This window comes from Urocampus carinirostris, chromosome 1 (assembly GCF_059441175.1).
Source record: "Urocampus carinirostris isolate Australia breed hairy pipefish chromosome 1, RoL_Ucar_1.0, whole genome shotgun sequence".
NCBI lineage: Eukaryota > Metazoa > Chordata > Actinopteri > Syngnathiformes > Syngnathidae > Urocampus > Urocampus carinirostris.
Genome location: NC_142349.1, coordinates 34,825,397 through 34,849,471, shown reverse-complemented (window position 1 = coordinate 34,849,471; position 24,075 = coordinate 34,825,397). Strand labels below are relative to the sequence as shown.

Genomic DNA, 24,075 nt, shown 5'->3' with positions numbered 1-24,075 from the left:
TGAAATGCCAACATAAACTCGATTTTTTAATGTGAAACAAGCATTAGAGAACAACTGATGTGGTAAAAGTCATTGGCGGGAGTACCCCTAACCTAAAGTAAGGCAGGTATCTGCACCAATAGGGATACCTGATATTGTCAGTCACCCATCTCTGATTATTCTCTTTAGTGTTAGTATATATATATATATATATATATATATATATATTTTTTTTTTTTTTTGTTATCAGTATTATTTTTATTTACAAAGTCATTCAGCACTTATGATATTTTATGTGTCATTTATCTCATCTCATCTCATCTCATTAGCCGTATCGCTGATCCTCATTAGGGTCGCGGGGGGGCTGGAGCCCATCCCAGCCATCTCCAGGCAGTGGGCAGGGGACACCCTGAACTGGTTGCCAGCCAATCGCAGGGCACACAGGGACAGACAACTCATTCGCTCATTCACACCTAGGGACAATTTGGACCGACCAATTCACCTGAAATGCATGTTTTTGGAACGTGGGAGGAGTGCCCGGAGGAAACCCACGCAAGCACGGGGAGAACATACAAACTCCGCACAGGAAGTCTGGAGCTGGATTTGAACCCACGACAGGTTCCCATGACATGAACTGTGCCGCACAAGCGCTAACCACTGCGCCGCCGTGCTATGTGTCATTTATGTATTAGTTTTTTATTTTGGTTTTAGTGGTAGTTTTTATTTCATATGTTGAGGCTAATTACTCCCTATTCCCATTCGAAAAATTAATTATATGCTTTTTTTGAATAGTCATAGGTGACTACAATGTGTCTGTATATGGCAATTATTGTAATTATTCTTTTTATAAAAGATTTATATGGGTAATTGTAATTGTAACAGTGAGCCAGTCTAAACGCAGACTAGCACATACATAAAAAGTACTTTTTTATTATCAGCTTTGGGCATGTAACTGGAAAAAAGTAAATAGTTACAGTCAGTATAGTTATTTCATTTTAAAAGTAATTCAGTTGTTTTCTTTCCAGGCATGGTTTATTGCAAAAAACTAATTTTACAAATCTCATCTCGTCTTATCTCATTAGCTGCACCGCTTATCCTCAGTAGGGTCGTGGGGGTGCTGGAGCCCATCCCAGCAATCATTGGGCAGTGGGCAGGGGACACCCTGAACTGGTTGCCAGCCAATCGCAGGGCAAATTTTACAAATAATAGACCAAAATTTAGCATACTTTTACCATAAATTCTGATTACGTTTGCCCCATTGATTGAGTTGGTTTGTTGTTCCTGTTTAAGCCACGCTCCCTCCCCATCTGCTGCCCAACATTCGCTATTGGTGACTCACAACCAAATATATATATAAAAGGACTCCCTGATTTCAGTATTTTATTTCAGAGTTGTAAATTTTGCTTGGATGTGAGTATGTAAAATAGGGAAAATATTTGTATGAGGCAAAATTCTGTGTTCTCGTATTATATGCTTGAGGCTGCGCCACTATAACTGTATTCAGTTGTACTTTGTAGGTACATATAAAGACACTTCAGGAATGAATTTAACCAGATAAAAGGATGTATGTGACAACATAAGTGGACCAAAAGTACTCAACAATCTGAGGACAGGGATATGCATTTATAAAGTAGCAAAGTAACGTAGTAATCAAATAGTAATGACTGCAGAATTACAAAATTTTATTTGTATCACGTTACAGTACTTGTTACCGAGAAAAGTAATTGCTTTCCAGCAACACATTCCTTGTAATTTCAGATTCAGATTCAGATTCAGATCTACTTTATTGTCATTCTAGTACACGTGTATACAGAACGAAATGTCGATACATCTGACCCGCACAGTTTCCTCGAATGTACAGATATAAGTAAAAGTTGTATTGTATTATGGCTACGTATAGTATTTTACCATACCATAGTGCCGATAGTGCAAGAGGAGTAGCTAACCAGATGTGCAAAATGGGCATTCAGGTTAACAAGTCAGGTAAACAGTAACATTAACACTGTAACAGTAACGCTGTAAGTACAATAGTGCAGAGAGCAAATGTGCAAGGAGTGGCAAGCTATAAAGAACTGCCAGTAGTGCAAAAAGTCAGATTAGCAGCCGTTTATATTTAAGTTAACTATATGTTAGATTGACCATTTAACAGTCTAATGGCCAGGGGGACTAGACTATTGCGGAGCCTGGTGGTCCTGCACCGCACACTGCAGTACCTCTTCCCAGAGGCTAGCAGAGTGAACAGTCCATGATGGGGGTGAGAGGGGTCCCCGTAAGGTGTTAGTCCCAACACTGTCATTAACAACTTAATTATGGTTCGAGCTTCTTATTCAAACACATATTATCCTGAGCTTGTTACAAATTTTGATCACATTTTTTATTACTCTATTTGTATTCTAGTTCATCAAAATGTTTACCTAAATTAAAAAAAATCAGTCAACATTAAAATGTAGACTAAATAACAAATAAAACAAACAGCAATCTAATTTACACAACCACTGCTTTACAAATGTTGCCCCCCATTATGGAGGGAACAACATGGCCTCACCACAACTGGGTCTTTTGGAGGGTAGAGGAGGTCTGGAGGGCAAATACACACACTTGCACATGCTCACATTCGAGGTGGGGTTACGATGAAACAGATTGGGCATGAAAACATGATCTGAGTGTGTGTGCGCTACAAGTTTATTGGACGTGTCCAAAGGAATCAAGCATTGTCTTCCTTTCTGGCTTTGTAGGGGTGTACTTATTTTATTATCTAATTATGCCTACATGCATTTTATACATGCCAATTTTTTGACATTAAAATGTGGTCGATTTTATTGCGCACTGTATTTTATGTGAAAAAACACAATTCGTGTCCAGAATATTAGAAAAAAAAAAAACGAAAAAAAAAAAAACAATACATGCTTGTTTACCAAAATGGAAGTCTGATGAAATTGTTGGAGGAGCTTATTCCCACACAGAGACTCATTCCAAATAAAGGAGCCATATATACAAACACTAGTCTTGAGTGAAGATGTTTTTTGTTGTTGTTCAAATAAAAAAAAAATAGATTATTATCATTTTTTTTAAAAGCTGCAGGCATTTTAATTGGAGAAAAGTCTAAAACTTGGGAAGCCAGACCTGTCACTAGGCAACAGTCTCAAGGGGGGCATATCAATTGAAAAGGGGGGACAATTATTACAGTGGTACCTCTTCATTAAAGCTTAAATTGTTTCAGGTTCATACTTGTAGCTTGAATTGCATGTGTAATGAGCACATTTTCCCAATATGAAATAATTAAGGACTGATTGGTCCGCTTGCGTCCTCTGAGAAGCATCCACATGACCCCTAAATAGCTGTAAAACGCATTTACCTGAATACTAAAAAAAATATTCTCATATTAATTAAACAGTATGAGATAAATAAAATGATATTAACAAAATGAAATGCGAGTTTATTTTGTGCGCTGTAACAATTTTGTGTGCGTGGTGCGGAAGAACGGGGGGGGGGGGTCTTTTATGCACAGGGAGGAGTCACAGAGATCGTATAGACATCTGTCAACTTATGTTTTCTAATTTTTTTGACAGGATTTTTCCGTTTTTTAAAGACCGAGCTCATCGTTCCTATTTGGGCATTAAACCAGATAGTCTCTGTCACTGGCAGCAACCAATGTGATTAGCTGGAGCCCTACCGCCTTGGAAATAGCTTTTGTGACTTTTTCGGAACTGATTGATATCAATCACTTTTTTCTTATTCCTTCTGGAATTTCTTTGACTTGTTGTGTGACCTTAAATGGGCAATTCAAGCTAAAAAAAAACAGTCAAGCTTGGCACAAGCCCTTTGCAAAAGGGGGCCAGACCCTCTATGCCCTGCCCATAGTGAAGGGTGAATTGGCAGGTATGGTCAGCTTGCACTTGTATACTTGATTTCTCACCTGCACTGTGTGTACCAAAATATGCCAGTGCGCGTGAATGGTGTTTCGTATCAAGCTTGAGCGCCACATGAAATTGAACTAACCGGCTGTCTTCTTTGTACCGTACCCCAACCAGCATCATCATCATCGGCATCAGCATTGAAAACATACACGTACATGCACAGGCGTGCAAACACCTCAATGCAGATAAGAAGAAGGAGGCTCATAAATCAGTCAGATGCGCCTCCACACTGGCTGATAAATTCTTGCTGTAAAACAAACAGCCTGCATACAAAGTCGGACACAAAATAAGACGGGAGGGGGCGGGGGGTGGCTGAGACCCCATAACAGGCACACATATCACCCGCCTGCTATCATCCAATCAGACGACTGGCTTGTAGTGCGGAGTTATCGCAGAGGATGAAGAGGCTCAACAGGAGGCTGAGTGCGAGGGAGCGGGTGAGGATGAGGGGGCAGATGGAGAGGGGGGAGGGTTTTGTTGCCGGGGGAGGCAGGAGGTAACGGATGGATAGAAAAAGTGCCGGGAAACCTGCAAAGCAGTTTTGATTTTCCAGACCCCGTCTGTGGGTTTTCCAGAAGAGTTGTGGGTGCACTTTGTGAAGTGTTCATGTCTGAGGCTAAACATAGTGATACTAATGCAACTATGTTTTTATGGCAATTCAGGTCTTGGCCTTATCTTTGGAGTCCCTCAAGGGTCTGTGTTAGGACCTTTATTTTTTATTGTATTTAAATGACTTGTATAATGTATCATCAAACATTTTTTATTTTATTTGCTGACGACACTACAATGTTTGACCCGAGTACAAATCTACTCAAATTCAAAGTAATGACCGTATAATGTAACAAAGTAGAAGAATGGGTCGATAAAAACAAACTAAAATGAAATTCCCAGAAATACATTGGAATATATTAATTCATGTTTCAGGAAAGGTTTAATTTAGGGCTTCAAATTACGATGCGTGGTCTCTGTTTCAAATTTGCCAGTAAAGATAAAGTCGTGAGTTTTAAATGAGTGTTTTGATTATGTTTGGTTTAATTTAGGGATTCACATAAGGGTTTCAGGTTAGGGCTTCAAACTAGACTCACAAAGTTTCCATCTCAAAATATGGGTATGGGTAAGGGAAAGGGTTTCTTTTTACGGACCTGATTGTAAATAGAGTTTTACAGACAGACTATGCGTTTTAAACAAAGGATGAAGGCTTCTTTTTGTTGTAAACAGGGGTTTCGTGTTCCAAATTAGTGTTTGAAACCATGGCTAGTATTCAAAATTAGAGAAGCCAGCTTGCGGTTATGTTTTCAAATTGGGTTTTCAATTAGATATAAGGACAATTTCATAGGTTTAAAATGAAAAAATCCTTGGGAATCAAAGATCAGGAAAGCATGTTGGGTCAAACTTCTTTTGCAAAAGGAGAAGGTGATTTCCTTCAAATGCCTTGTGAAGTGGGAAAGGTCAATTTACTTGCTTTCTGCTGTCTCAAAGCAGGTGCGGTTCACAAACAATCTAGAGTAAGACACTTTTTCAAACAAGGTGGATGGAAAGAACAACAGAAGCTCTATTCTTAAACAAGTTGTAGTTAAAAGCCTTTCAATTACATTCTGCAACAATACACAGGTTGTGTTTTAAAATCAGATAACATATCATTTTTAAATCACCATAGTAAGTTGTCAATCCTTGTGTACATTTTTAATGAGGATTAAGGTTTTTATCATCAGTTTGAATCTAATGTTATCATTTCCAATTGGCATTTTGTCCCTAGATTTGTGTTTCAAATTTAGGTTTTACGCATTAAAAGTCAAAGTTAGCATTTAACTTGATATTTGTAAATGCAATTCTCACATAGATCAGAGGTGCAGACCTGATGTGAGATGCTCAAGTCAGAATTCATGACAGGAAAACTCGCATTGAGTCCTTTTGGTCTGTCAGGGTACGGTTTTGGGCTCTTTAGAAGGTCTTCCAGGTGCTTGCAGAATGGTCATCATTATGTGTGCTCGTTGAAATTCCCCACCAGCGAGCCTTCCGCTTTTTGGCTTCCCACCTCCAGAACACTGACGTCTTTATCATTTTAGATGCCCTCACATTGGGCATTCTAGACAAAAGGGGCCGCCGAAGCCTCCTCCTGGGCCAGGCAATGATACATCTTGGGATAGAATGGTTTTATTCTGAGTTTTGGAGTTCCAAATTTGGTTTCTAAAACTGAATGGAGTAAAATGTTTTTGAAATTAGGGCTCTAAAGCATATGTAGGGTTTTAAAATCAGATAATTGTCATAATGAATTTGGATTTTAAACCAGGATTCAGGAATTGAAAAAGGGGGAGGGTTTTCAATTTGGAAAAATGGTTGTAAACTAGAATCAGATTTGCTCTTGAGTATACAGCTTGGTTCAGTTTCTGGTACCAAAGTTTATATTTCCATTTATGCTCTGAAACATTTGGTTAGGGTTTGATATGAGAATAAGCGTTTTTTTGTGTATTTTTTTTCTAAAAAACATGAAAAAATGAAGTATAAAAGTCAAAGCTATAGAAATATAATGGGCTTTAGATTTTGTTTTCAAAAGATCCCAGTTCAAAATATTAGATAGCTGATCCTTTTCTCTTTCTTGCTGTTACCATGACCAACGTTTTCTTAGTGCTTCAATGCAACCTTTTAAATCTATAAAGAGGAACGAAAAAAAAAACAACCAAAAATTAATCTAGATTTGGCTTTCCGTCGCAAGTAAATCGCACTGTCACCGGGTGGAGTCAAAACAAAGCAAGGAGTGATCTGAATTTCCAAGCAATGTCTTGCTAACAATTGCCATTGATGATCTCTGGTCTATCGTCCACGCTGGCATGCCTGTTCTGCCAGTGAGCAATGACGGACGAGCTTTCGCTTCTTGCTATGATGTCAATGATGTCTTTTTTTTTACATAACGTAATTGAAAAACAGAATAACAAACGCTTGTTAGCTTAACATTTTTTTTATTTCATTTGATAATTTAGTTACATGATCAAATATTTACTACAATGTTTTTTCTTTCGAATTTGATTACTTCATTTAAGTGTTGAATTATCCTTATATTCATTCATTTATTTACTTTTCAATAGGGTTTATGCTTTTCTCTTTCATGTCCAGATGATGACCCACTGCAGCCTGTAACCTCTGATGAGACAGTTTCAGTGGGCGGAGCCGTCACACTGACCTGCTACGTTGCAGAAAGCGACAACTCCTCACTGCAGTGGTCCAACACAGCGCAGCAGACACTTTACTTTGGCGAGAAGAGAGGTATGTCCACCCAAAAACTAATACCAATGTGGAACTTCAAACTGCATTTGCCGAGACGTTTTTAGTTTCAACAAAAAAATATTTCTTATCATGATAAACGGTGACTAAAATTGGTCTCGACGCACATTGTATTAACAGAAATGTGAACCATTTAATAACTTGTTTTGAAAATTGAAATTTATTTTAAACGATACAAAACATGTATCAATTTTTGCTCTGTATAAATGTTCAATACCCAGGGTTGGGAGGACTATTTTAAAAATGTAATCCGAGACAGTCATACCATAATATTGCAGTAATGTTAACTGATCACATTTGATTACTTTTGCGTTACTCCGACACCAAAAAGATAATTTGAAACATTTTCCAAATTTTTACTCTGGTAAAATAACGATTTATGAATCAATGATAAGTATCAGGCTAGCCTCCAGCAAGTCATCTGTGTGAAACATGATACTTTGAAGGGTTTTCCGGGGCGAGAAACTAAGGCGGCATACAAGGTGCCAAAGCCAAAACTTGTAGAACAAAAATCATCCATTAGCTAAGCGCTTGGGTAAAAGTGACAGAGGGTTTCCTCCTGACCCAAAGGGCAAACTTAGTCAGGGAGGTGAAATAGAAAAGTTTGGACGGAATTTTTTGGAAGGCCGCTGAAGAGAAGAGGGAAATGAGAAAACGGGCATCCTTTCCAGCGAGCTGGTATAGCAAAACCGCTAAATGTTGCACTCCAGTTCTGAGACAGCTGAACTGAGATGGACGTGTCAAGAAATAAGGGCTAGACAGAAATTCGGTTTGCAGGAAAATTAGGGGTAATGTTTGGCGCTTCCGAGAGCCAGACAGAAAAAGTCCGAAGCGGCAGGTGAAAACTGCCAACAGATGTCAATACAATGACGCCGCTGCATCCGAAATGCTCACACGCTCCGCTCGCGAGTCACAGAGGACCAGGATGTTGTAATTAGTTCCCATTACCCCGGGAGTGCTTTATTATAACACACCTTTTTGCATGCCTTCATCTGGCGCTCCTTAACAAGTTTGCTTCCTGTCTGCGCTCCTCAAATGTACTACAAGGGCTGAACAGATTGCCAATTTGAGAGGTTTCGAAGTTCAGTGAATTGCGCTTTTTTTTTTTTTTTTAACCTTTACACGCAAGTGTGGGTTGTCATTCATCAAACATCTTTACAAATACAAAAGCTGTAATATTGTCATATTCCAGGTCTTCCTCATTGAACATGTTCATGACATGCTGCCATCAGTGTTTTCATTTTTTCCCCACTAATTTTCGGCCCCATGGAAGAGTGTATGTACTGGTAGGTCATGCATCCAAAGGTTAAACTGTATGCAACATTTTTCATGCAGCAAAGTGCAACTTTAGACCTCAAATTGGTCTGAAATCGACTGTTCTAATAGTCGATTAGACACTGACTATCAAAACGATGCGTTAAATAAGATAGATAGATAGATAGATAGATACTTTATTCATCCCCTAAGGGAAATTCACATTTCCAGCAGCATCCCTGAGCTGAGAACAGTACAATAATAAAGCCAAAAGAATACAATATACAAATACCCAGTGTGACGTGCAAATGCCCACTGTAGCGTGTTATATAGAATAACTAAATAGTGCTACACAGAATACATATTGCAATAAGATTCGGTAATATCCAATGTAGGTGGTGTGGTTTAATGTGGGCCTTTACTCTGCCGGGTGGAGTTAAAGAGCCTCATGGCATGAGGAAGAAAAGATCTCTTCAGTCTGTCCGTAGTACAAGACAGTGACAGCAGTCTGTCGCTGAAACTGCTCTTCTGTCTGGAGATAATGCTGTATAATCAGATGTTCATTATTTTGTCTCAAGTTTAGCATGAAGTTGATTTAATTATGTGGCAAATGAGAATAAACACAAGAAAACACAGGTAGACTGCAGTTTCTCAGAGCAAGAACCGGCAGGCTTAAGGACAGCTTCAGGACTCTGAACTCTCTGCCATACCCCTTTTCAGCTCTATGCCTTCTGACAAATGAATGCAAAACTACTTTACTTAGATTCGGATTATACTTTGCACATGTTTAATTCAAAACCAATAAATTTAATATCTTGTGACTGGCTGGCAACCAGTTCAGGGTGTCCCCTGCCCACTGGCCGGAGCTCCAGCACCCCCGCTTCCCTAGTGAGCTTAAGCGGGGCAGAAAGTGGATGGATATAGGACAAAGGAAAACTCGCTGCTATTGGTTATTTGTTATTATTATTTTGCCATATCTATTGCATGTTTTCAAGCAGAGAAGAGGAAGCAATTTCATATTCACTATGTTGTGGATAGAGCACATTTGACAATTAAGTTGTAGTTTAAAGATTAGTACAATGAAAAATGTTGTACACATCTTTTATTGAACATACTGCGGATTTGTACAAAAATGCCTTACCTAAAAGGCGGTAAGTAAAGACAATAATCTATAAATATACCTTGTCCATTTTTGGGGGGGACAGGCAAATTAATAATAAAATAAAAGTAAGCATTTTGTATCCTTTTAAACTAATAATAAGCTCATGAGCAGCAGTAGAACAGTAAACTAAAAATATATTATGTGCATTTTGTGAAGTACATTCATTTGTCCACTGCAAAGTCTATAACAAAAGAGTCGAACTTTATTTCATCAACTGTTGAGCTGTTCTCTTTAAATTTCCTTGCGTCACTGTGGTACAACCATGATACGCAAGGTCTGCTTTGCAAACTTTGCATGTAGTCTTTTTATTTGCTATATCCAGGCTAAAATCCTAGAATTTTTGGTACACGTACTCCATGTAGAAGATGTCATTTCTGTATGTTACCGCTTGAGCCTGAAACGTTATTGTGTATGAGCTACTCCCAAAGGTGATTATATTTATGTAGCCATGCTTTATTCTTTTGGAAAAACATATCTGGCGACAATAATCGTCAATTTATTGTGGACTATTCATTCTAATGACTTCTAACTATGTTGTCTAATCGCTGCAGCCAAATAAACAAGTAGAACTCAAATTGATAGAGGTGAGTTTTTGTTAATCGCCAATCTTTCAGGTTTTATCTGTTAGTGGAACAGTGAGTATAATTTGACCACTAGATGCTGCTCTATTGAGTCGTGGAACTTAAGATAAGATATAAAAAGTGCAAGGAAAAATACAGTCACCCCTTGGCTATCACGGCTAACAGGGACCAGAACCCCCTGCGAAAAGTGACTCTCCTCGATATAACCCCCAAGGGTTAAACTTACCTCGAGATGACGTCCTTAATGACTGAGCATATGCGACTGTAGCAAAACAACAATCATAGAACTACAAATAAAAACACAAAATTCCAGTTGGAAGAATTATTTTTATAGGCATACAAAAATACAACGAAACTGCAATTTTGAGAGGGGCTGTCTAACTTCATGCTAGCATTGGGTAACCACGGCTTCAGCCAGGTTCAACCAGGCGATGATTAAAATACAACCGTCCTGAATGTAGCGGTTTCCTATAAGTTGTAGCTCCAGGTCATACGTTTAATGCGTAATGGACCTGGCGTTGGTGAGATACAGGCTCGGCAGGGGTGCTTAAGAGAGTTGTTAGCCTAGCCGGAGGAGTTGGCGGGACCTCCAGCTTCGCAATTGCCTTCTCTCCCGACGCCACCTAAGTTTGCTTCCTAAACCCGATGATAATCCACGGAACTCATTTATTTTCGCTTTTCTGACTTTACTCAGAGTCTGATTTAATTCATTCATTTTCTATTTCAATGTAATCAGCGGCTAGAAGCCAGCTGGCTCTGTTTGTTTTGGGTGGACCCAATGACTTGCGTGCCCACCCTGCTGTTCGAATGATAGCATACACCAGCCTACGATAGTTGCGCACACAGGCAGTCATGCTCACCAAACACACACACACATACAACCTGCCATTGTGATAGCATTTGCTGTGTGCTGTCTACTCAGAACACAATGCACGTTATTTTAATACCAATGACAATAAAGACAATTCAATTCAAAATTCATGAAGTAGTGAACTACCAATAACCAAAACAGGAAGTAGTGAGACATTACAGTATAAACTACAAAGAAATCAAAATCGTGGGCTTTTTTTTTTTTCTCGAGACCTTGCAGCAACAAGATGGCGGACTATTATGTCAGCCCCCTTTGGGTGTGACATATGCAGCTAATGAGATGAGATGAGATGAGACAATAATAGAATCATTTTAAGAGGTATCTGTAGACAAATGAAGATAAATTATGACTAGCTAGAGTGTCTGGTGTCATAAACTCAAAACACAAGTTGAGTGTAAAGAACACTGAACTAGTTTGTTGGACACCACAGTAAAATTAAAACAATTGCTTGGAACATTCGTGCCGCATTTTTGAAGGAAAATGACAAAATAACGGTGGGCGGGTGCGGCGCGACAGACGGCGCGACGTGTAGAGTCAAACGACGGGCAAAATACGGACAGAGATAAATAACCCGTGACAGCATGATGGATGTTATTCTTTTTGTGCTGTACTTTTTTGTTATTTGTTTTCTGAAAAAGGTGATTGCGACACTTTGATGTCGTGAGAGCGAACTTGTCATGCTGAGCTTCAATGACGGATGGAGTGCGATTTAAAAAAACAACAACAAAAAGGATAAGAGGCGTCAGCTTTGATTGATCAAAATTGCAATGAGCAGACGAGGTCTTAAATCAATCATAATTAATCAATTGCTCGCATCATTAGGGGTTTTAATCAGCCCATTGAAGCAACTTGATGCTCAATTAGCATGTCATTTGAATTCATTTCAAACCGAAAAAACATCGCTGTTAGTGACTCCTGGGATTTTTATATTTATTTAGCATTTAGCGCTCGCCCACTTTCTTTCCTCCCTTCAGTTGTCTGATCCAAATGAAGTGTACAATTAAGCTTGTTTTACATAACAACGCGCATTTGTTTGTAATGTCAGTCTTATCCACCCGCGACAAAGTCTCAATAAGACATGCCTGAAAACACATATCGAGTGTTCCAGTTTGAGTGACCATTTTGACTACTCTGGAGCAGTGTTTTCCAACTGGTGGGTTAGGACCCATAAGTGGGTCGCCGGCCTTTGCTCTGGCAATATAACGTTAATAAGAAGAAAAACAGAGGGTTAATTACACTCCTTAAAGGGACAGTGTTTAATATTTATTGCTTCATAGTGGTAAAAACAACTTTTTTTATATAAAAAAAAACATGGATTTTATTACGAGGCAAAAATACATGAACTATCATGCCTGTTAGTTTTTCTAAAGAAGTAAGAAAGTTAGTGATAAAGGGGAAAGAAACGTTGAAAACAGTTACAACAACGATTGAGTCAAAGAAGAAAACGGTTGTGAACTACAAAAATGGTGTACAAGTGTCAGCCATTGAAGCAATGCTTGAAGGTACAGTAGATTAATCCTTATTCATTACGGGTATAAATCATTATCGTAATTATAACAATTAAACGTTTTATTGATATTTTGGGTATGAATTGATTCAGTATGTGGCTATTCTAAAATAGTTTAGGGGGTTGCTTTCACTGTATACACTGTATACACTGTAGGTTTATATGCGAGTATATACGTACTTGAAGTTGTTTTTGTTTTGCTAGTCATTCCGTTTTTTGAATCAAAAAGGGTAAATATCTCCACTTCACACATTTGGGTCGCAGCTTGTCATTAGGGTGGAATCAAGAGTCCTCAAGTTAGACCAGTTGCGAACCACTGCTTTAAAGCAGGGGTCACCAACCTTCTTGAAGCAGACAGTTAATTTTTGTTCCTGACTGGTGCGAAGGGCTACCATTTTGATATACTGTATATTTCAAAAATAACAACTTGTTAATAGTATGTTGCTAAAAACAAAACCAAGGTATTACTACAAATGACATAGATGCCATTTTTTCATATGTTTATGCAATTTGGCATTTATTTGATCATTTATTTATTTTGTCATGTATTTGGTTGTGTATTTTGTTGTGTATTTTGTCGTGTATTGTTTTGTGTATTTTATCAGTAATCTATTCATATGTATCTTGTCGTGCAATAAATGTTATTCAAATGAGGGGTGGGTCAAACTGCATGATCTTTTAACCTATTGGTTGATTAATGTAGTCCCCAATTTGTTCATCAGTGATCAACCAATAAGTGAAAAGCTCAGGCGATTTGGCTCAGAGGAATATTTTGTTGTGACACAAAATACACGACAAAATACACAGCAACATAAATGGCGAAATAAATAAATGACATACATAAATAAATGAACACTTACATTTATGTCATATATTTAGGTATTATGTGATTTATATATGTGTTAATTTATTTATATTGCATCTATTTGTAGGTTATTATTTATGAATACATATATTCATAAAAATAGCAGGATCAGTCTTCCATTGCCGTTACATCAAGCCACTGCATGTATTCTTTTGTCATCAGTTTTGCATGCTAAAAGTCAAATTTATAAAGTGTAAGAAGTTGGAGTGTAAAAATCCCCGAACGTAGGGATTTGATACAAACTTTTGTTACATGGTGTGCGAGTGTAATGTGTAAAATGAAAGGGGGGAAAGTTATTTTAAACACAACCCAGCAACAGGATAGTTTAACACATTTGTCAGAAGTAGATCTACGCAATATGGCATTTTTTGAACCCTCACAAATACTGAAATATGCTATTTTGATACAAGTATTCTGCTTATTTTTTTTCCAATGTGGAAAATCAAAGTGCTGCAACAGTTGGCACCTCATCCTTAATAATTCAAATCGGAATATTAATAGTTGCCTGAGAACGAGACCTGTCATGTTTATTCTTCAAGCCGATACAGGGATGACGAATAATCCCTCATTTATTTTTTTTTCCTCTCGAATACTAACAACGCAAGCGGACTTACCATCGCAAAAGCTGATATATTTTAAGTCCTTAATTCTCCATAATTTATTTTAAGACCCTTTTAAGGACCCGTCGACAGCCTTGAGGAAATGCGTGGGAGTCGAGCGGCGCTAATATAAGAGATTAAGAAGGCTAGGAAACAAATGTTTCATTTAGTTTCATTTTTTTACTTTCCCCTTCCTTTCCTGAGATAAAGTCAAACTTTGAGCAGGCGACGAGGGTGAAAAATGAAGAGGGGCAAAAGTGTAAAAAAAACACTCGATACAAATGATTGATTGTCCTGCAATTTCATCAAAACATCCCAAAGTTTATGAAGACATCTTTATCACATGATGAACAACTTAACTTTAACTTGATGTTAGAAATATGAAAGTTTTTTTCAGCTCTCATAGCAGTTATCATGGGATTTATTTTTATTTTTTTCAAATCAGGCATTCACATTTACCTCCAACACAAAACCTTAAAACAAGGTTTTGGGTAAATGTTTCTATATATTGGAAAAAAACACTACAATACAATACAATATATAGTGGGGACTCGCTGGCAAGCAGTTAAGGGTATTGTTTGGTCTATTACAGGGGTGGCGAACAAGTTTGACACAAAGAGACGAAATGTTTAACTGTGAGAGTCAAAGAGCCACACCACTCACTGACCTGCCATGACAGACAGACACACACAAACACACACAATTAAAAATATATTATTTCCCATAACACACTCCTCTCCTGTTAATACAAGTTTTGTTTTTGTGTTAATTTCAAGGAAAGTGTTCACCCTCAATACATACAAAAAAACTAAACATGAAACAAGGCAAAGAGCCACAGTATATAGAAAATATGCAGCTCTACAGCCACGTGTTTGCTACACCTGGTCTATTACCTTACATCTCTGAATAAAACCCACAATAAAAGACAGGAACCATTAATATTGCTCATGAGGAGTCGGTCAGTTATCAGCCTGATTCTCATCTGCCTAAAACTTCACAAACCCCCGTTTTTATTCACAGACTTGTTGGGGAAGGAACAAAGGGAAACTCCATTTGTTTACAGGGGGACATAAAACAGAAGTATGCAGTTTTACTCCACAGGCAAATGGTTGATAAGTCTGAACAGGTCACGTCCCTAAAGGGTGATAAAACTCTCTGAAGCAAGGAAAATACTGTAAGGTTTTCAGTAGTGCTCAATATTTGTAGTTAATGTTTTATACATTTACAATAATCCCATCAGGTGTCCCCTGCCCACTGCCCAAATATAGCTGGGATGGTCTCCAATACCTCTGCGGCCCTACTGAGGATAAGGGTGCAGATAATGGATGGATGGATGGATAGTACATAGTTTTTTTCTACCACTGTGCTGGGGAAATTACACAATAACATCTTTGAAAAAAAAAAAACGTGCCATTGTTCAATAACTTTGCCTCTTCCGGTGATCAATTAACATTCATCTATGTCAGTAGGTAAAAGAGGCTGCGTCTTACTGTCTTTTTCCCCTTATAAAATAAATATCTGCCCATGAAGTAATAAAGGGAAACAGATTTCATACTTTCTTTTTTTCGCTGAAGCTGTCTGATATTAAACTGCATAAAATAAAGAAAACAAAGTAAAAATCCTCCACAGAATTTGGCTTTTTATAATAAATAAACAAATAAATAACAGAAAAAGCTAGAAAAAAAGTAATAAAAATGCTTTGCTCAGCTAGCCTTTTTACTAAGTTTAAGTATGGCCTTTGTTAATTTTTATAGAAAAAAAGCACAAAATAAAATACTGAAAAAATACTGAAAAATAATCTTAAATCCAAAATTACAGCAAAATCAATAACCATAAAAATCAATTGTATTACCTAATGAGCCACAGTCAAGTCAAGTCATGTTTATTCTTACAGCCCTTAATCTCAAAAGTCTCAAAGCCGACCATTACACCAGTGACCGCAAATGAAACTTCATACTGTCCATTTAGCCTACAAAAAAAAATTAAGCTTTTAAAACAACGAAACTGATGCAAGAAATTATTTTTTTAAACGTTTTCAACAGATGGTGTGCGTGCCTTGGGGTTTTCTTTAATAAAAAAAGATGTGCCTTGGCTCAAAAAAGGTTGAGAAACATATTGAGACAAAAACATATGTGTAAAGTGTGAAAATTCTTAAAATGGGTTAAAATGTATACAGGTAGAGCATGCTGTTGACAAGATTCATGTGAATTTTTAAAACATGGTTCTGATTTGCAGGTTTTTACCCCAAAATGAAAAAAAAATTAAGGGAAACTAATTTGCACAGTTTTGTGGTATGCATTGCCTCCATGCCAGTCAATCTCGTGCCCGCCTTTCAAAAAAAGAATTCTACAATTTTTTTCATGTCATTAGGAAATTCAACTAAATGTAACAACATACATCAGATATCGACCTCTTTTGCGACCAAATTACTCTATTTGCATTAAAACAAACAAACAAATAAAACACAACTTTTGGGGGGGCAGAAATACTACTTTTTTCACAGATTGTAATATTGTTTGTTTCGTATAATTTTTACTGAAAACAATGGCCCACATCACTTCTTCCAAACCAAACCAAGTCGCCATGGCAGCAGAAGCCTTCCCCAGTTAAATAACAATGCTAAGCTGTTCCGACAAACAAAAACCTGATTGGAAATGCAGATTAGTTGTTTTGAATGCAAAAGTGCAATATAAAGGTCACACGCCTCCCCTCATGTAAATTCACTGTTTTTACACAAACACAGTTTAAAAACAAGCAATTAGGAATAAATTATTTTCATTGAAAAAAAGGAAAAATGTATTGATGAGAACAATTGGCTCAGTAGCACTTTGCTCTTGAAAACCAAAATTTCTGGAATGATACTCTACTTTTGGTGAAAACTTATGAAGACATTTTTATCAGGGTCAAAATGTCGTTATTTTGGTTAGAAAATAGACTCTGCATTAAACACTTTCCAATGTCATGACTCTCACTTTAAAGCAAAAGGATGCGTTACAAAAAAACAACACTGTCAAAGTTAAACATTTATCTTAGAGTTAAAGCTTTCAAACTCACAGTTTGAGCTATAAAGCCAAGCTAAAACTGCTTGAGTTAAACCAATAAAATGTCAAGTAGTTTTGACTCTGGATTTAAAAGTATTCAAATAGACTCAATTATTTTTCAATTAGGCACAGAACACGTTCCTCTCCGCAATTAGGCAGATATGCTGCAAAATATTCGAGGAAATCTGTGCCAATTGGTTTATTTCTGGCCGGGTTTGCATTTGTAGCAGTAGCCACTTTTCATTGTTGCTCGACCTTCTTTGTAACATTATTGCATCCAAAACTACCAAAACTTGTCTTAAAACACTTAAAATCTCTTCGACTCATTACCAGGTAAAACAACCTTGTGACTGGCTTGCGAGGGTGCCAGTGTTACTCTTGTACAATGTTGTTTGGGCTGAATTATTTCCCATTATGCTCCATTCCAATAGGTAATATCAAACCCAGTGACTTTTTCTATGTCACTAACAACTCTAGTAGGCTAGACAATAGGGATAGCGCTCTCACTGCACGAATCCGGGTTTGATTCCTCATGCAGGTACCAGTCAGCGACCTGGAAGAGAGAAGTATAATTCCCAGAACAATAGTCTCAATCTGATCTGTACTTGCTTTCAATCATTTTTACACACTAAAACTCGCTAAGTGTAATGTAATGTGGAAAATGCTTTAGCGACATCTTGCATTGAAATTTCGGAATGCTTCTTTACTGCACGAAATAATGAACGTTTAGTTGAAAAAGCTGTGTATTTTTATATATATATATATATATATATATATATATATATATATATATATATATCTAAGAATACCATATTTGTTTGGTGGCCCAGATTAAAAAGACAGTGTGGTCTGTGGGTCATAATTTGCCCACCCCTGCCCCAGTTGAAAATGATAGTCTTTATATACTTGGCAGATGAGCTCGACCGCATATCAGGAAAACAAGCGTTACCCTCAATGGGTGCTGGCTTCAAAGCTTGCCGTAACCCCTCCAAGATTCCCTCTTCCATAAAGCGGCACGGAGCTATCTGTGGAGTCGTCAGGGCCTGCTCTAAGCACGTCTATGTATAGCACCGTTTATATTTTCATACGCGGCTCACCGGACCTGTCAACGGGCATCACGGACGGCGATGTGCCTCCGTGCCGTTTAACCAGCTAATGGCTCCCTTGCGCTTTACAATGCAACGACCACGTGGACGCGCTCACCTGGTGGGAGGAGAAACACGAGCCTGCAGAAGCGCTAAAGCGCAACGCTTGTAAATCACTCCATTAAATAGACGCCTCCACAAGCCTGGAGAAGGTTCGGCCGCTAACAGGCTGGAGCATCCTTAAGTGCTGAAACTGAAGGATTGAGACAAACACGGAAAAGAGGGAGGAGGGAAAAACACGTATTGATCCACGTTGCATCAGTTCTTGTGTCTCTCCGGAGAGTATATTAGCGGAGGCCGGCACGGCGCTGCAAATAAATAAATAAATAAAAGAGCAGACAAAAACACTTTGAAAATGAAAGAATTTTTTTGGTGTGTTTTCACTTTTGAAGAGCGAGGGTGTTCTTCTTCAAGTGTCCTTAAAAATAAAGCCGCGTCTCACGCAAGACGGCGAGAGAAATCATGGTTACACCGGCACAATTTGAATTTCTTTTGCAGGTTAATTAATCCCACAAATTTGTCACTTTGGGAATCACTAGTTGGCCTCTTTTTGCCGGTGGCCGCACTGAGTTTGTTTCAGTAAATTCCAGCGGGTATGGACGTTTGAATGGACGGGCTTGTATATTAAACTTCTGATCTGGAAACAAAATGCTTCTTATCTCAACTGCTTCTCCACTTTCTGTAAAAGTTACATACTAAAAATTGAATTGATTACATTTTCAATTATTTCATATCGTAATTGTACCCTACGGTTGTAAATTAATCACAATGGCCATTGGGATTACTGATACCTGCATGTATCAGTCCAATACCGATAACTGATACTCAATACCTAATACCTGAGCCCAAATGAAGAACAAAGCAAGCATTTCGAAAAAATGTCATAATTTCAATAAAATTTAGGTGTTTCACTTTGAAAGGTAAAATTGGAATTTTTTCCTTCTTTACTTGCAACTCATTCCTCTGAAGTGTATTATTTTTCTTATTCCACTACATTTTTCATTTCCTTTCTTTTCAATTACAAAAATCAAACCTGAAGGTGTCATTATTGCAGCCTCTGTCAAATGTATTTTGTGGCACGCGCAAGTACGTGTATTTTTTAAATGTGCTCAAATAAACTCTTTATTTTTCATTTTTTTGGGGATTTGCCTTGGTTAAAGCAGGCCTTTACTTACTGTCACAATTTTTATGCTGCATTAACAAAAAACAGCAGTGAGGGGCATAACGTTATTATTATAAGTATTTTCATTTCTATGCACCTTAAACTCCAGTGTGCCTTATATATGAAAAAAAAAAGGAAAACTTTAGGGCTGCGCCTTAAAATTCAGTGCGTAAATTACGGTAAATAGGAATACTCAAGCTATGTTGGTGTAAAGTAGGTGAATCAGCTGAACTTTTTGTCAGCTTGCAAAACCGAGCTCAAATTGAACAGCGCTTGGGCAAACTTTGCTTCTTTTGACGGCTTTTAATCGATTCTGCGCACTTGTGAGGCGATGATCATTTGAATTCCGTCTGAAGGTGTGTAGGTGGTGCGAAGGCCAGACGAGGAGGATTAGAGCCGGAAAGGCGGCGGGTGGAAAAGGAGGACAGAGGTGCACGTTTAACACATGTTTGATGAGCCGCTATCAATCGCTGGCTTTTGATCAGAGGAGACCGTTTGATGTTTCGGGATCAGCTCTGAGTAAGGAAAAGGGACAAAACAGTGATCATATGCAGAGGGAAATTCCAAGTAGCCATTGATTTTAATACAGTAATCCCTTGCTATAACGCGGTTCACTTTTCACAGTCTCGCTCCTTTACTGATTTTTATCATGAGTTGCAGTGTTCTCGTTTGCCCGCGTCCCTGCGTCCCAGACGCATCATTTTTGCTGGGGACGCATAGTGTCAAATCAATGTGCGTCCCCCGGGACGCAACTCTTTTGACACAAAATTGTCATTATTACCCGATTACTTTTTTTTACTGCACTCCAAACTTTTCGTCAGGCAGATCCGCCATTGTTGTTTTGGTCTCGCGTTTCGAGTTTTCGTCTGCACGCCGATCTCGGAAAACCACATTGTTGTGGTTGTTGTCGTCTAGTTAAGGTTACGTATGCCTCCGAAAAAACAATTAGTATTAGGTGAGAATCAACACAAAACTGGTGATTTCTTCAGTGTCAGTAATAAGTCAAAACATAATGCAGAAAGTGATAAGAGCGGCAATAATTCCGGCACGAAAAAACGGCGGAGAAATTCTTCGGAAGTTCGCGTCAGGCAAGGAAAACACGTGTGTTGAAGGGAACGATTCGACGAAAGAAAATAAACAAAATAATACTCCTAGCAAGAAAAGGACTTTTCTGCCGAAATGGACTAAATTATATTCCTGGTTACGCTACGAGGAGGATATAATGTAGGCTACATGTTCTGTGATGCATGTACCCAGCGTGACAAAAAACTGGATTCGCAATACGAACTTTCAGAAAAGCACATTGGATCGGCACAACAACAATGAAAACCACAATTGTGGCGGGACAGCAAACCACGAAAAATATATGAACTGAAAAATCTGAAGTGATAACAGCCTTGTATTACCAATTAACTGTGATGATTAAAACTGCATTAATATAAAGACTAATATTTCAGCAATATTATTTTGGATAATGTACAACATTTTTGTGAACTGAAAAATTTGAAGTGATAACTGCTTTGTATAACAAATGAACTGTGATGATTAAAACTGAATGAAAATATAGATCAATATAAATATTTCAGCAATATTATTTTGTATAATGTACAATATTGTTGTGAACTGAAAACTCTTGAAGTGATAACTGATTTGTATTATCAATAAACTATGATGATTAAAACTGAATGAATATATAGATTTATATTATATATTTGTCGCCGATTTACAATTTTAACCTCGATAACACTAAATTTTGGGGACCCATAGATCTCTGTTGGGACCCATAAATTTTTGAGCATGCGAGTCCCCGGGACCCATTACTTTTCAAAGATTTTTGAGCATGTGAGTCCCCAGGACCCATCACTTTTCAGAGGTAAAATGAACACTGGAATTGTGTTCTGCAGTCTGAACAGTCCTTTCGAGAGTAGAAATAGATAAAAATATTAATAGATGTTAACAGGTAGAGTATACACTGCTTTTAATTTTAAATGAATGCTTGTATATGTAAAAAACGTTGGTTCTTTTGTTTCTTTGGACTGTATAATTGAGTAATTGTATCGTAATTATACAAAATAAAAGTTTTTACCTTATGGGTTGTTATGTTAAAAAGTATCTTTACTTCTTCAGCTGTGTGTCAATGATGTTGAGGTTTGATATGTACACGTGGGTAAAAGAGCTTGTATAGTATTTGGTTGAAAGACTGTGTTTTCTGTTTCTGTGTTTCCCAACGTTATTGACGCACGGGTGAAGAGGTGGAAAGACTGTTTAATCTATAATAATAATAATAATAATAATGCATTTTATTTAAAAGCGCCTTTCAGGCCACCCAAGGACACTGTACAGCATAATGCCTTTTTATATGTATTTTGTGTGTGTGTGTGTGTCTGGAGGTCTAGCAGTAAGGTGTTGCCGCCGGAACTCAGGTTCGATACCCGTTGCATACAATGTTATGCGATTTTAATCAGCGACACACAAATAAACACGGTAGCTCTTACCATAGTCTTAATTTAATGTGCCCTATAATCTGGTGCTTTGTGTAAAATATATATATTATTTTTGGGGCGTGTGTTTTCTAATCTGGTGCCCCTTAAAATGCAGAAAATAAGAAAAAAAAACATTTGAAACGCCATCTGCCATGCAAAGTAACTTCTCATTTCTGATATTTACTTTTTATTGTTGAATAATACATGACAAAAAATGTCAGAAAAAGATAAAGTAAGAATACATAGTTATGATCATTTAGAGATTTGTTTTTTTTTCCTGAATAATGATTTTTAATTCAGCTCATAAATTAATAAGAAACATTTTAAATGAAAAAATAATATTCTGTGCCATTTTTTGCCATCTGCCAATTATATATAATTTCACTTACCGGTATTTTAGGGATTTTCTCTTTTTTTCTTCTTGAATTCAAAATAACTGTCAAAATAAACAATACAAAAAAGAAAATCTGTCACTGCAGAAAGAAAACCTTAAATGGACATTTGATAATTTCTTACAGGATTTTTTTTCAATCTGAGCGTTGCAACTATCCATCCATCCATCCATCCATCCATCAGCTGCGCCGCTTATCCTCAGTAGGGTCGCGGGGGTGCTGGAGTGCGTTGCAACTAGTGATTTCTAAAATCTATATTCAATTAATTTTAAATAACCGTAATCCGAATTTAAACATTTAGATATAATTTTTCTTAATTCACATTAGAGAAAAAAAGTTGCAACATACCAAAAGTATTCAAGATTACCAAAATATTCTGAGACAAGAACAAATAATACTCAAAATGATCAGTATAACATGATATTAAGTGATATAAGTATATTACTTATTCTTGCAATGTTTTTGGAGTAATTAAAAAACAACAACATGCAATACTAACTAATTCCCCTACATCTTTTTGCTAGCTCTTTTTAAAAAAGAGAATCCCCTTTACTTATGCTGACACTTTATCAGTAGTGAGTAAACATGCAAAAGCAACACATTATTTAACCTTGCATGCGCTTCAAATATAAAAGACACGCACCAAAGTGTCCCCCTTGCTTCTATTTGTCAAGACGTGAAGTTTGAAAATAGTCGTCTCCCTCCTGTGCTCTCTCTCATGCATGGCAAATAAAAATGGCAGGAGAGAGCGGCAAATCAGGCGAGAGGAAAGGGAATATATGGATGTGCTGAGCCCACACCAAACGTCCATATAGTTTGACATTCTATATTATTTATAGTCCCTGGTTCAGGTTGAAAGAGCATGCCAGAGATCGAAGATATGCATTTAGACCTCCATATTTGTTGTCCCTATTTTGATGGATTCTTTACCAAAAGAATAAAGTAAAACTGATGCTACTGTGTCTGCTGAATGCTTCTGTTTTAGATTAAAATGTTGTGCAATTCGGACTAAGGAACATATAGCATAGTATACATTGTTTGGAGTTATTTACATTTGTATATTCACGTAACAAATTTAAATTTAAGTATCTATAAAATTACAGTATTAAAGAAGGGGGAGGCAAACTCTGTGTGCCGGTTTACATTGGGAAACGAAGACCCCTAATGTTAGCTAGAGGTTAGCATTATTACCCATCATGCAACAATCTCAGTCAATAATTGTGCTATATTTTCAGTAATATAATGTAAACCAGTGGTCAGTAACCACCAGGCCCCAGGCCGGTACTGAGCTGTGGGTCGTTTGGTACCATGCTGCAGGGAAAGAAAAGAGGTTGACTTATCTTTTGCTTATGCCGTGTTTAATTGTGTATACATGTAATTTTGTTACCCTAAAAATAACAAATACATATTAAAAACTAAATATTAAATACATTTTTGAGTGTGCGTTGTACACAAGGTTCACAGTAGTATATTACTGTACATGAGCAAAGACAGATCAGTTGACAAATACCGCTGACCACATTTTCTCAGCATTGGATGCAACTGGAATTGAGTCCGGATTGCCGCGGCGAGAAACCCGAATCCTATTAGACAACTAGTATTGTAGATGGACAACCTGGGAAGGAGTGATCAACGGGACCATCTTGGAGGGAGGACCAGAGGTTGCATATGAAAGAAAGAGACACACATACACAGAGCTGGTAGCCGAGTGTCGGGAAGCGAGTTCGGCAAAATCTATCTACCCTGTGGAGTTTGGCTCCAGGGGATTTGTTGGAACATCCATCCAAAGCCTCCTCAGGAAAATTGGAGTGACTGGAGCGAAACTAAAGAGAGCATTT

General features: G+C 37.6%; 1 protein-coding gene across 3 annotated transcripts in view; it reads left to right on the top strand.

The window, feature by feature from the left end:
* cadm3 (cell adhesion molecule 3) overlaps window positions 1-24,075 on the top strand; it is a 171,632-nt gene that overhangs the window by 80,711 nt on the left and 66,846 nt on the right. For all 3 annotated transcript variants that reach the window (XM_088336610.1, XM_088336601.1, XM_088336594.1), the window contains exon 3: window positions 7,008-7,157. In XM_088336610.1, coding sequence (XP_088192736.1) covers window positions 7,008-7,157 — 150 coding nt within the window. The remainder of the gene's footprint in view (window positions 1-7,007; window positions 7,158-24,075) is intronic.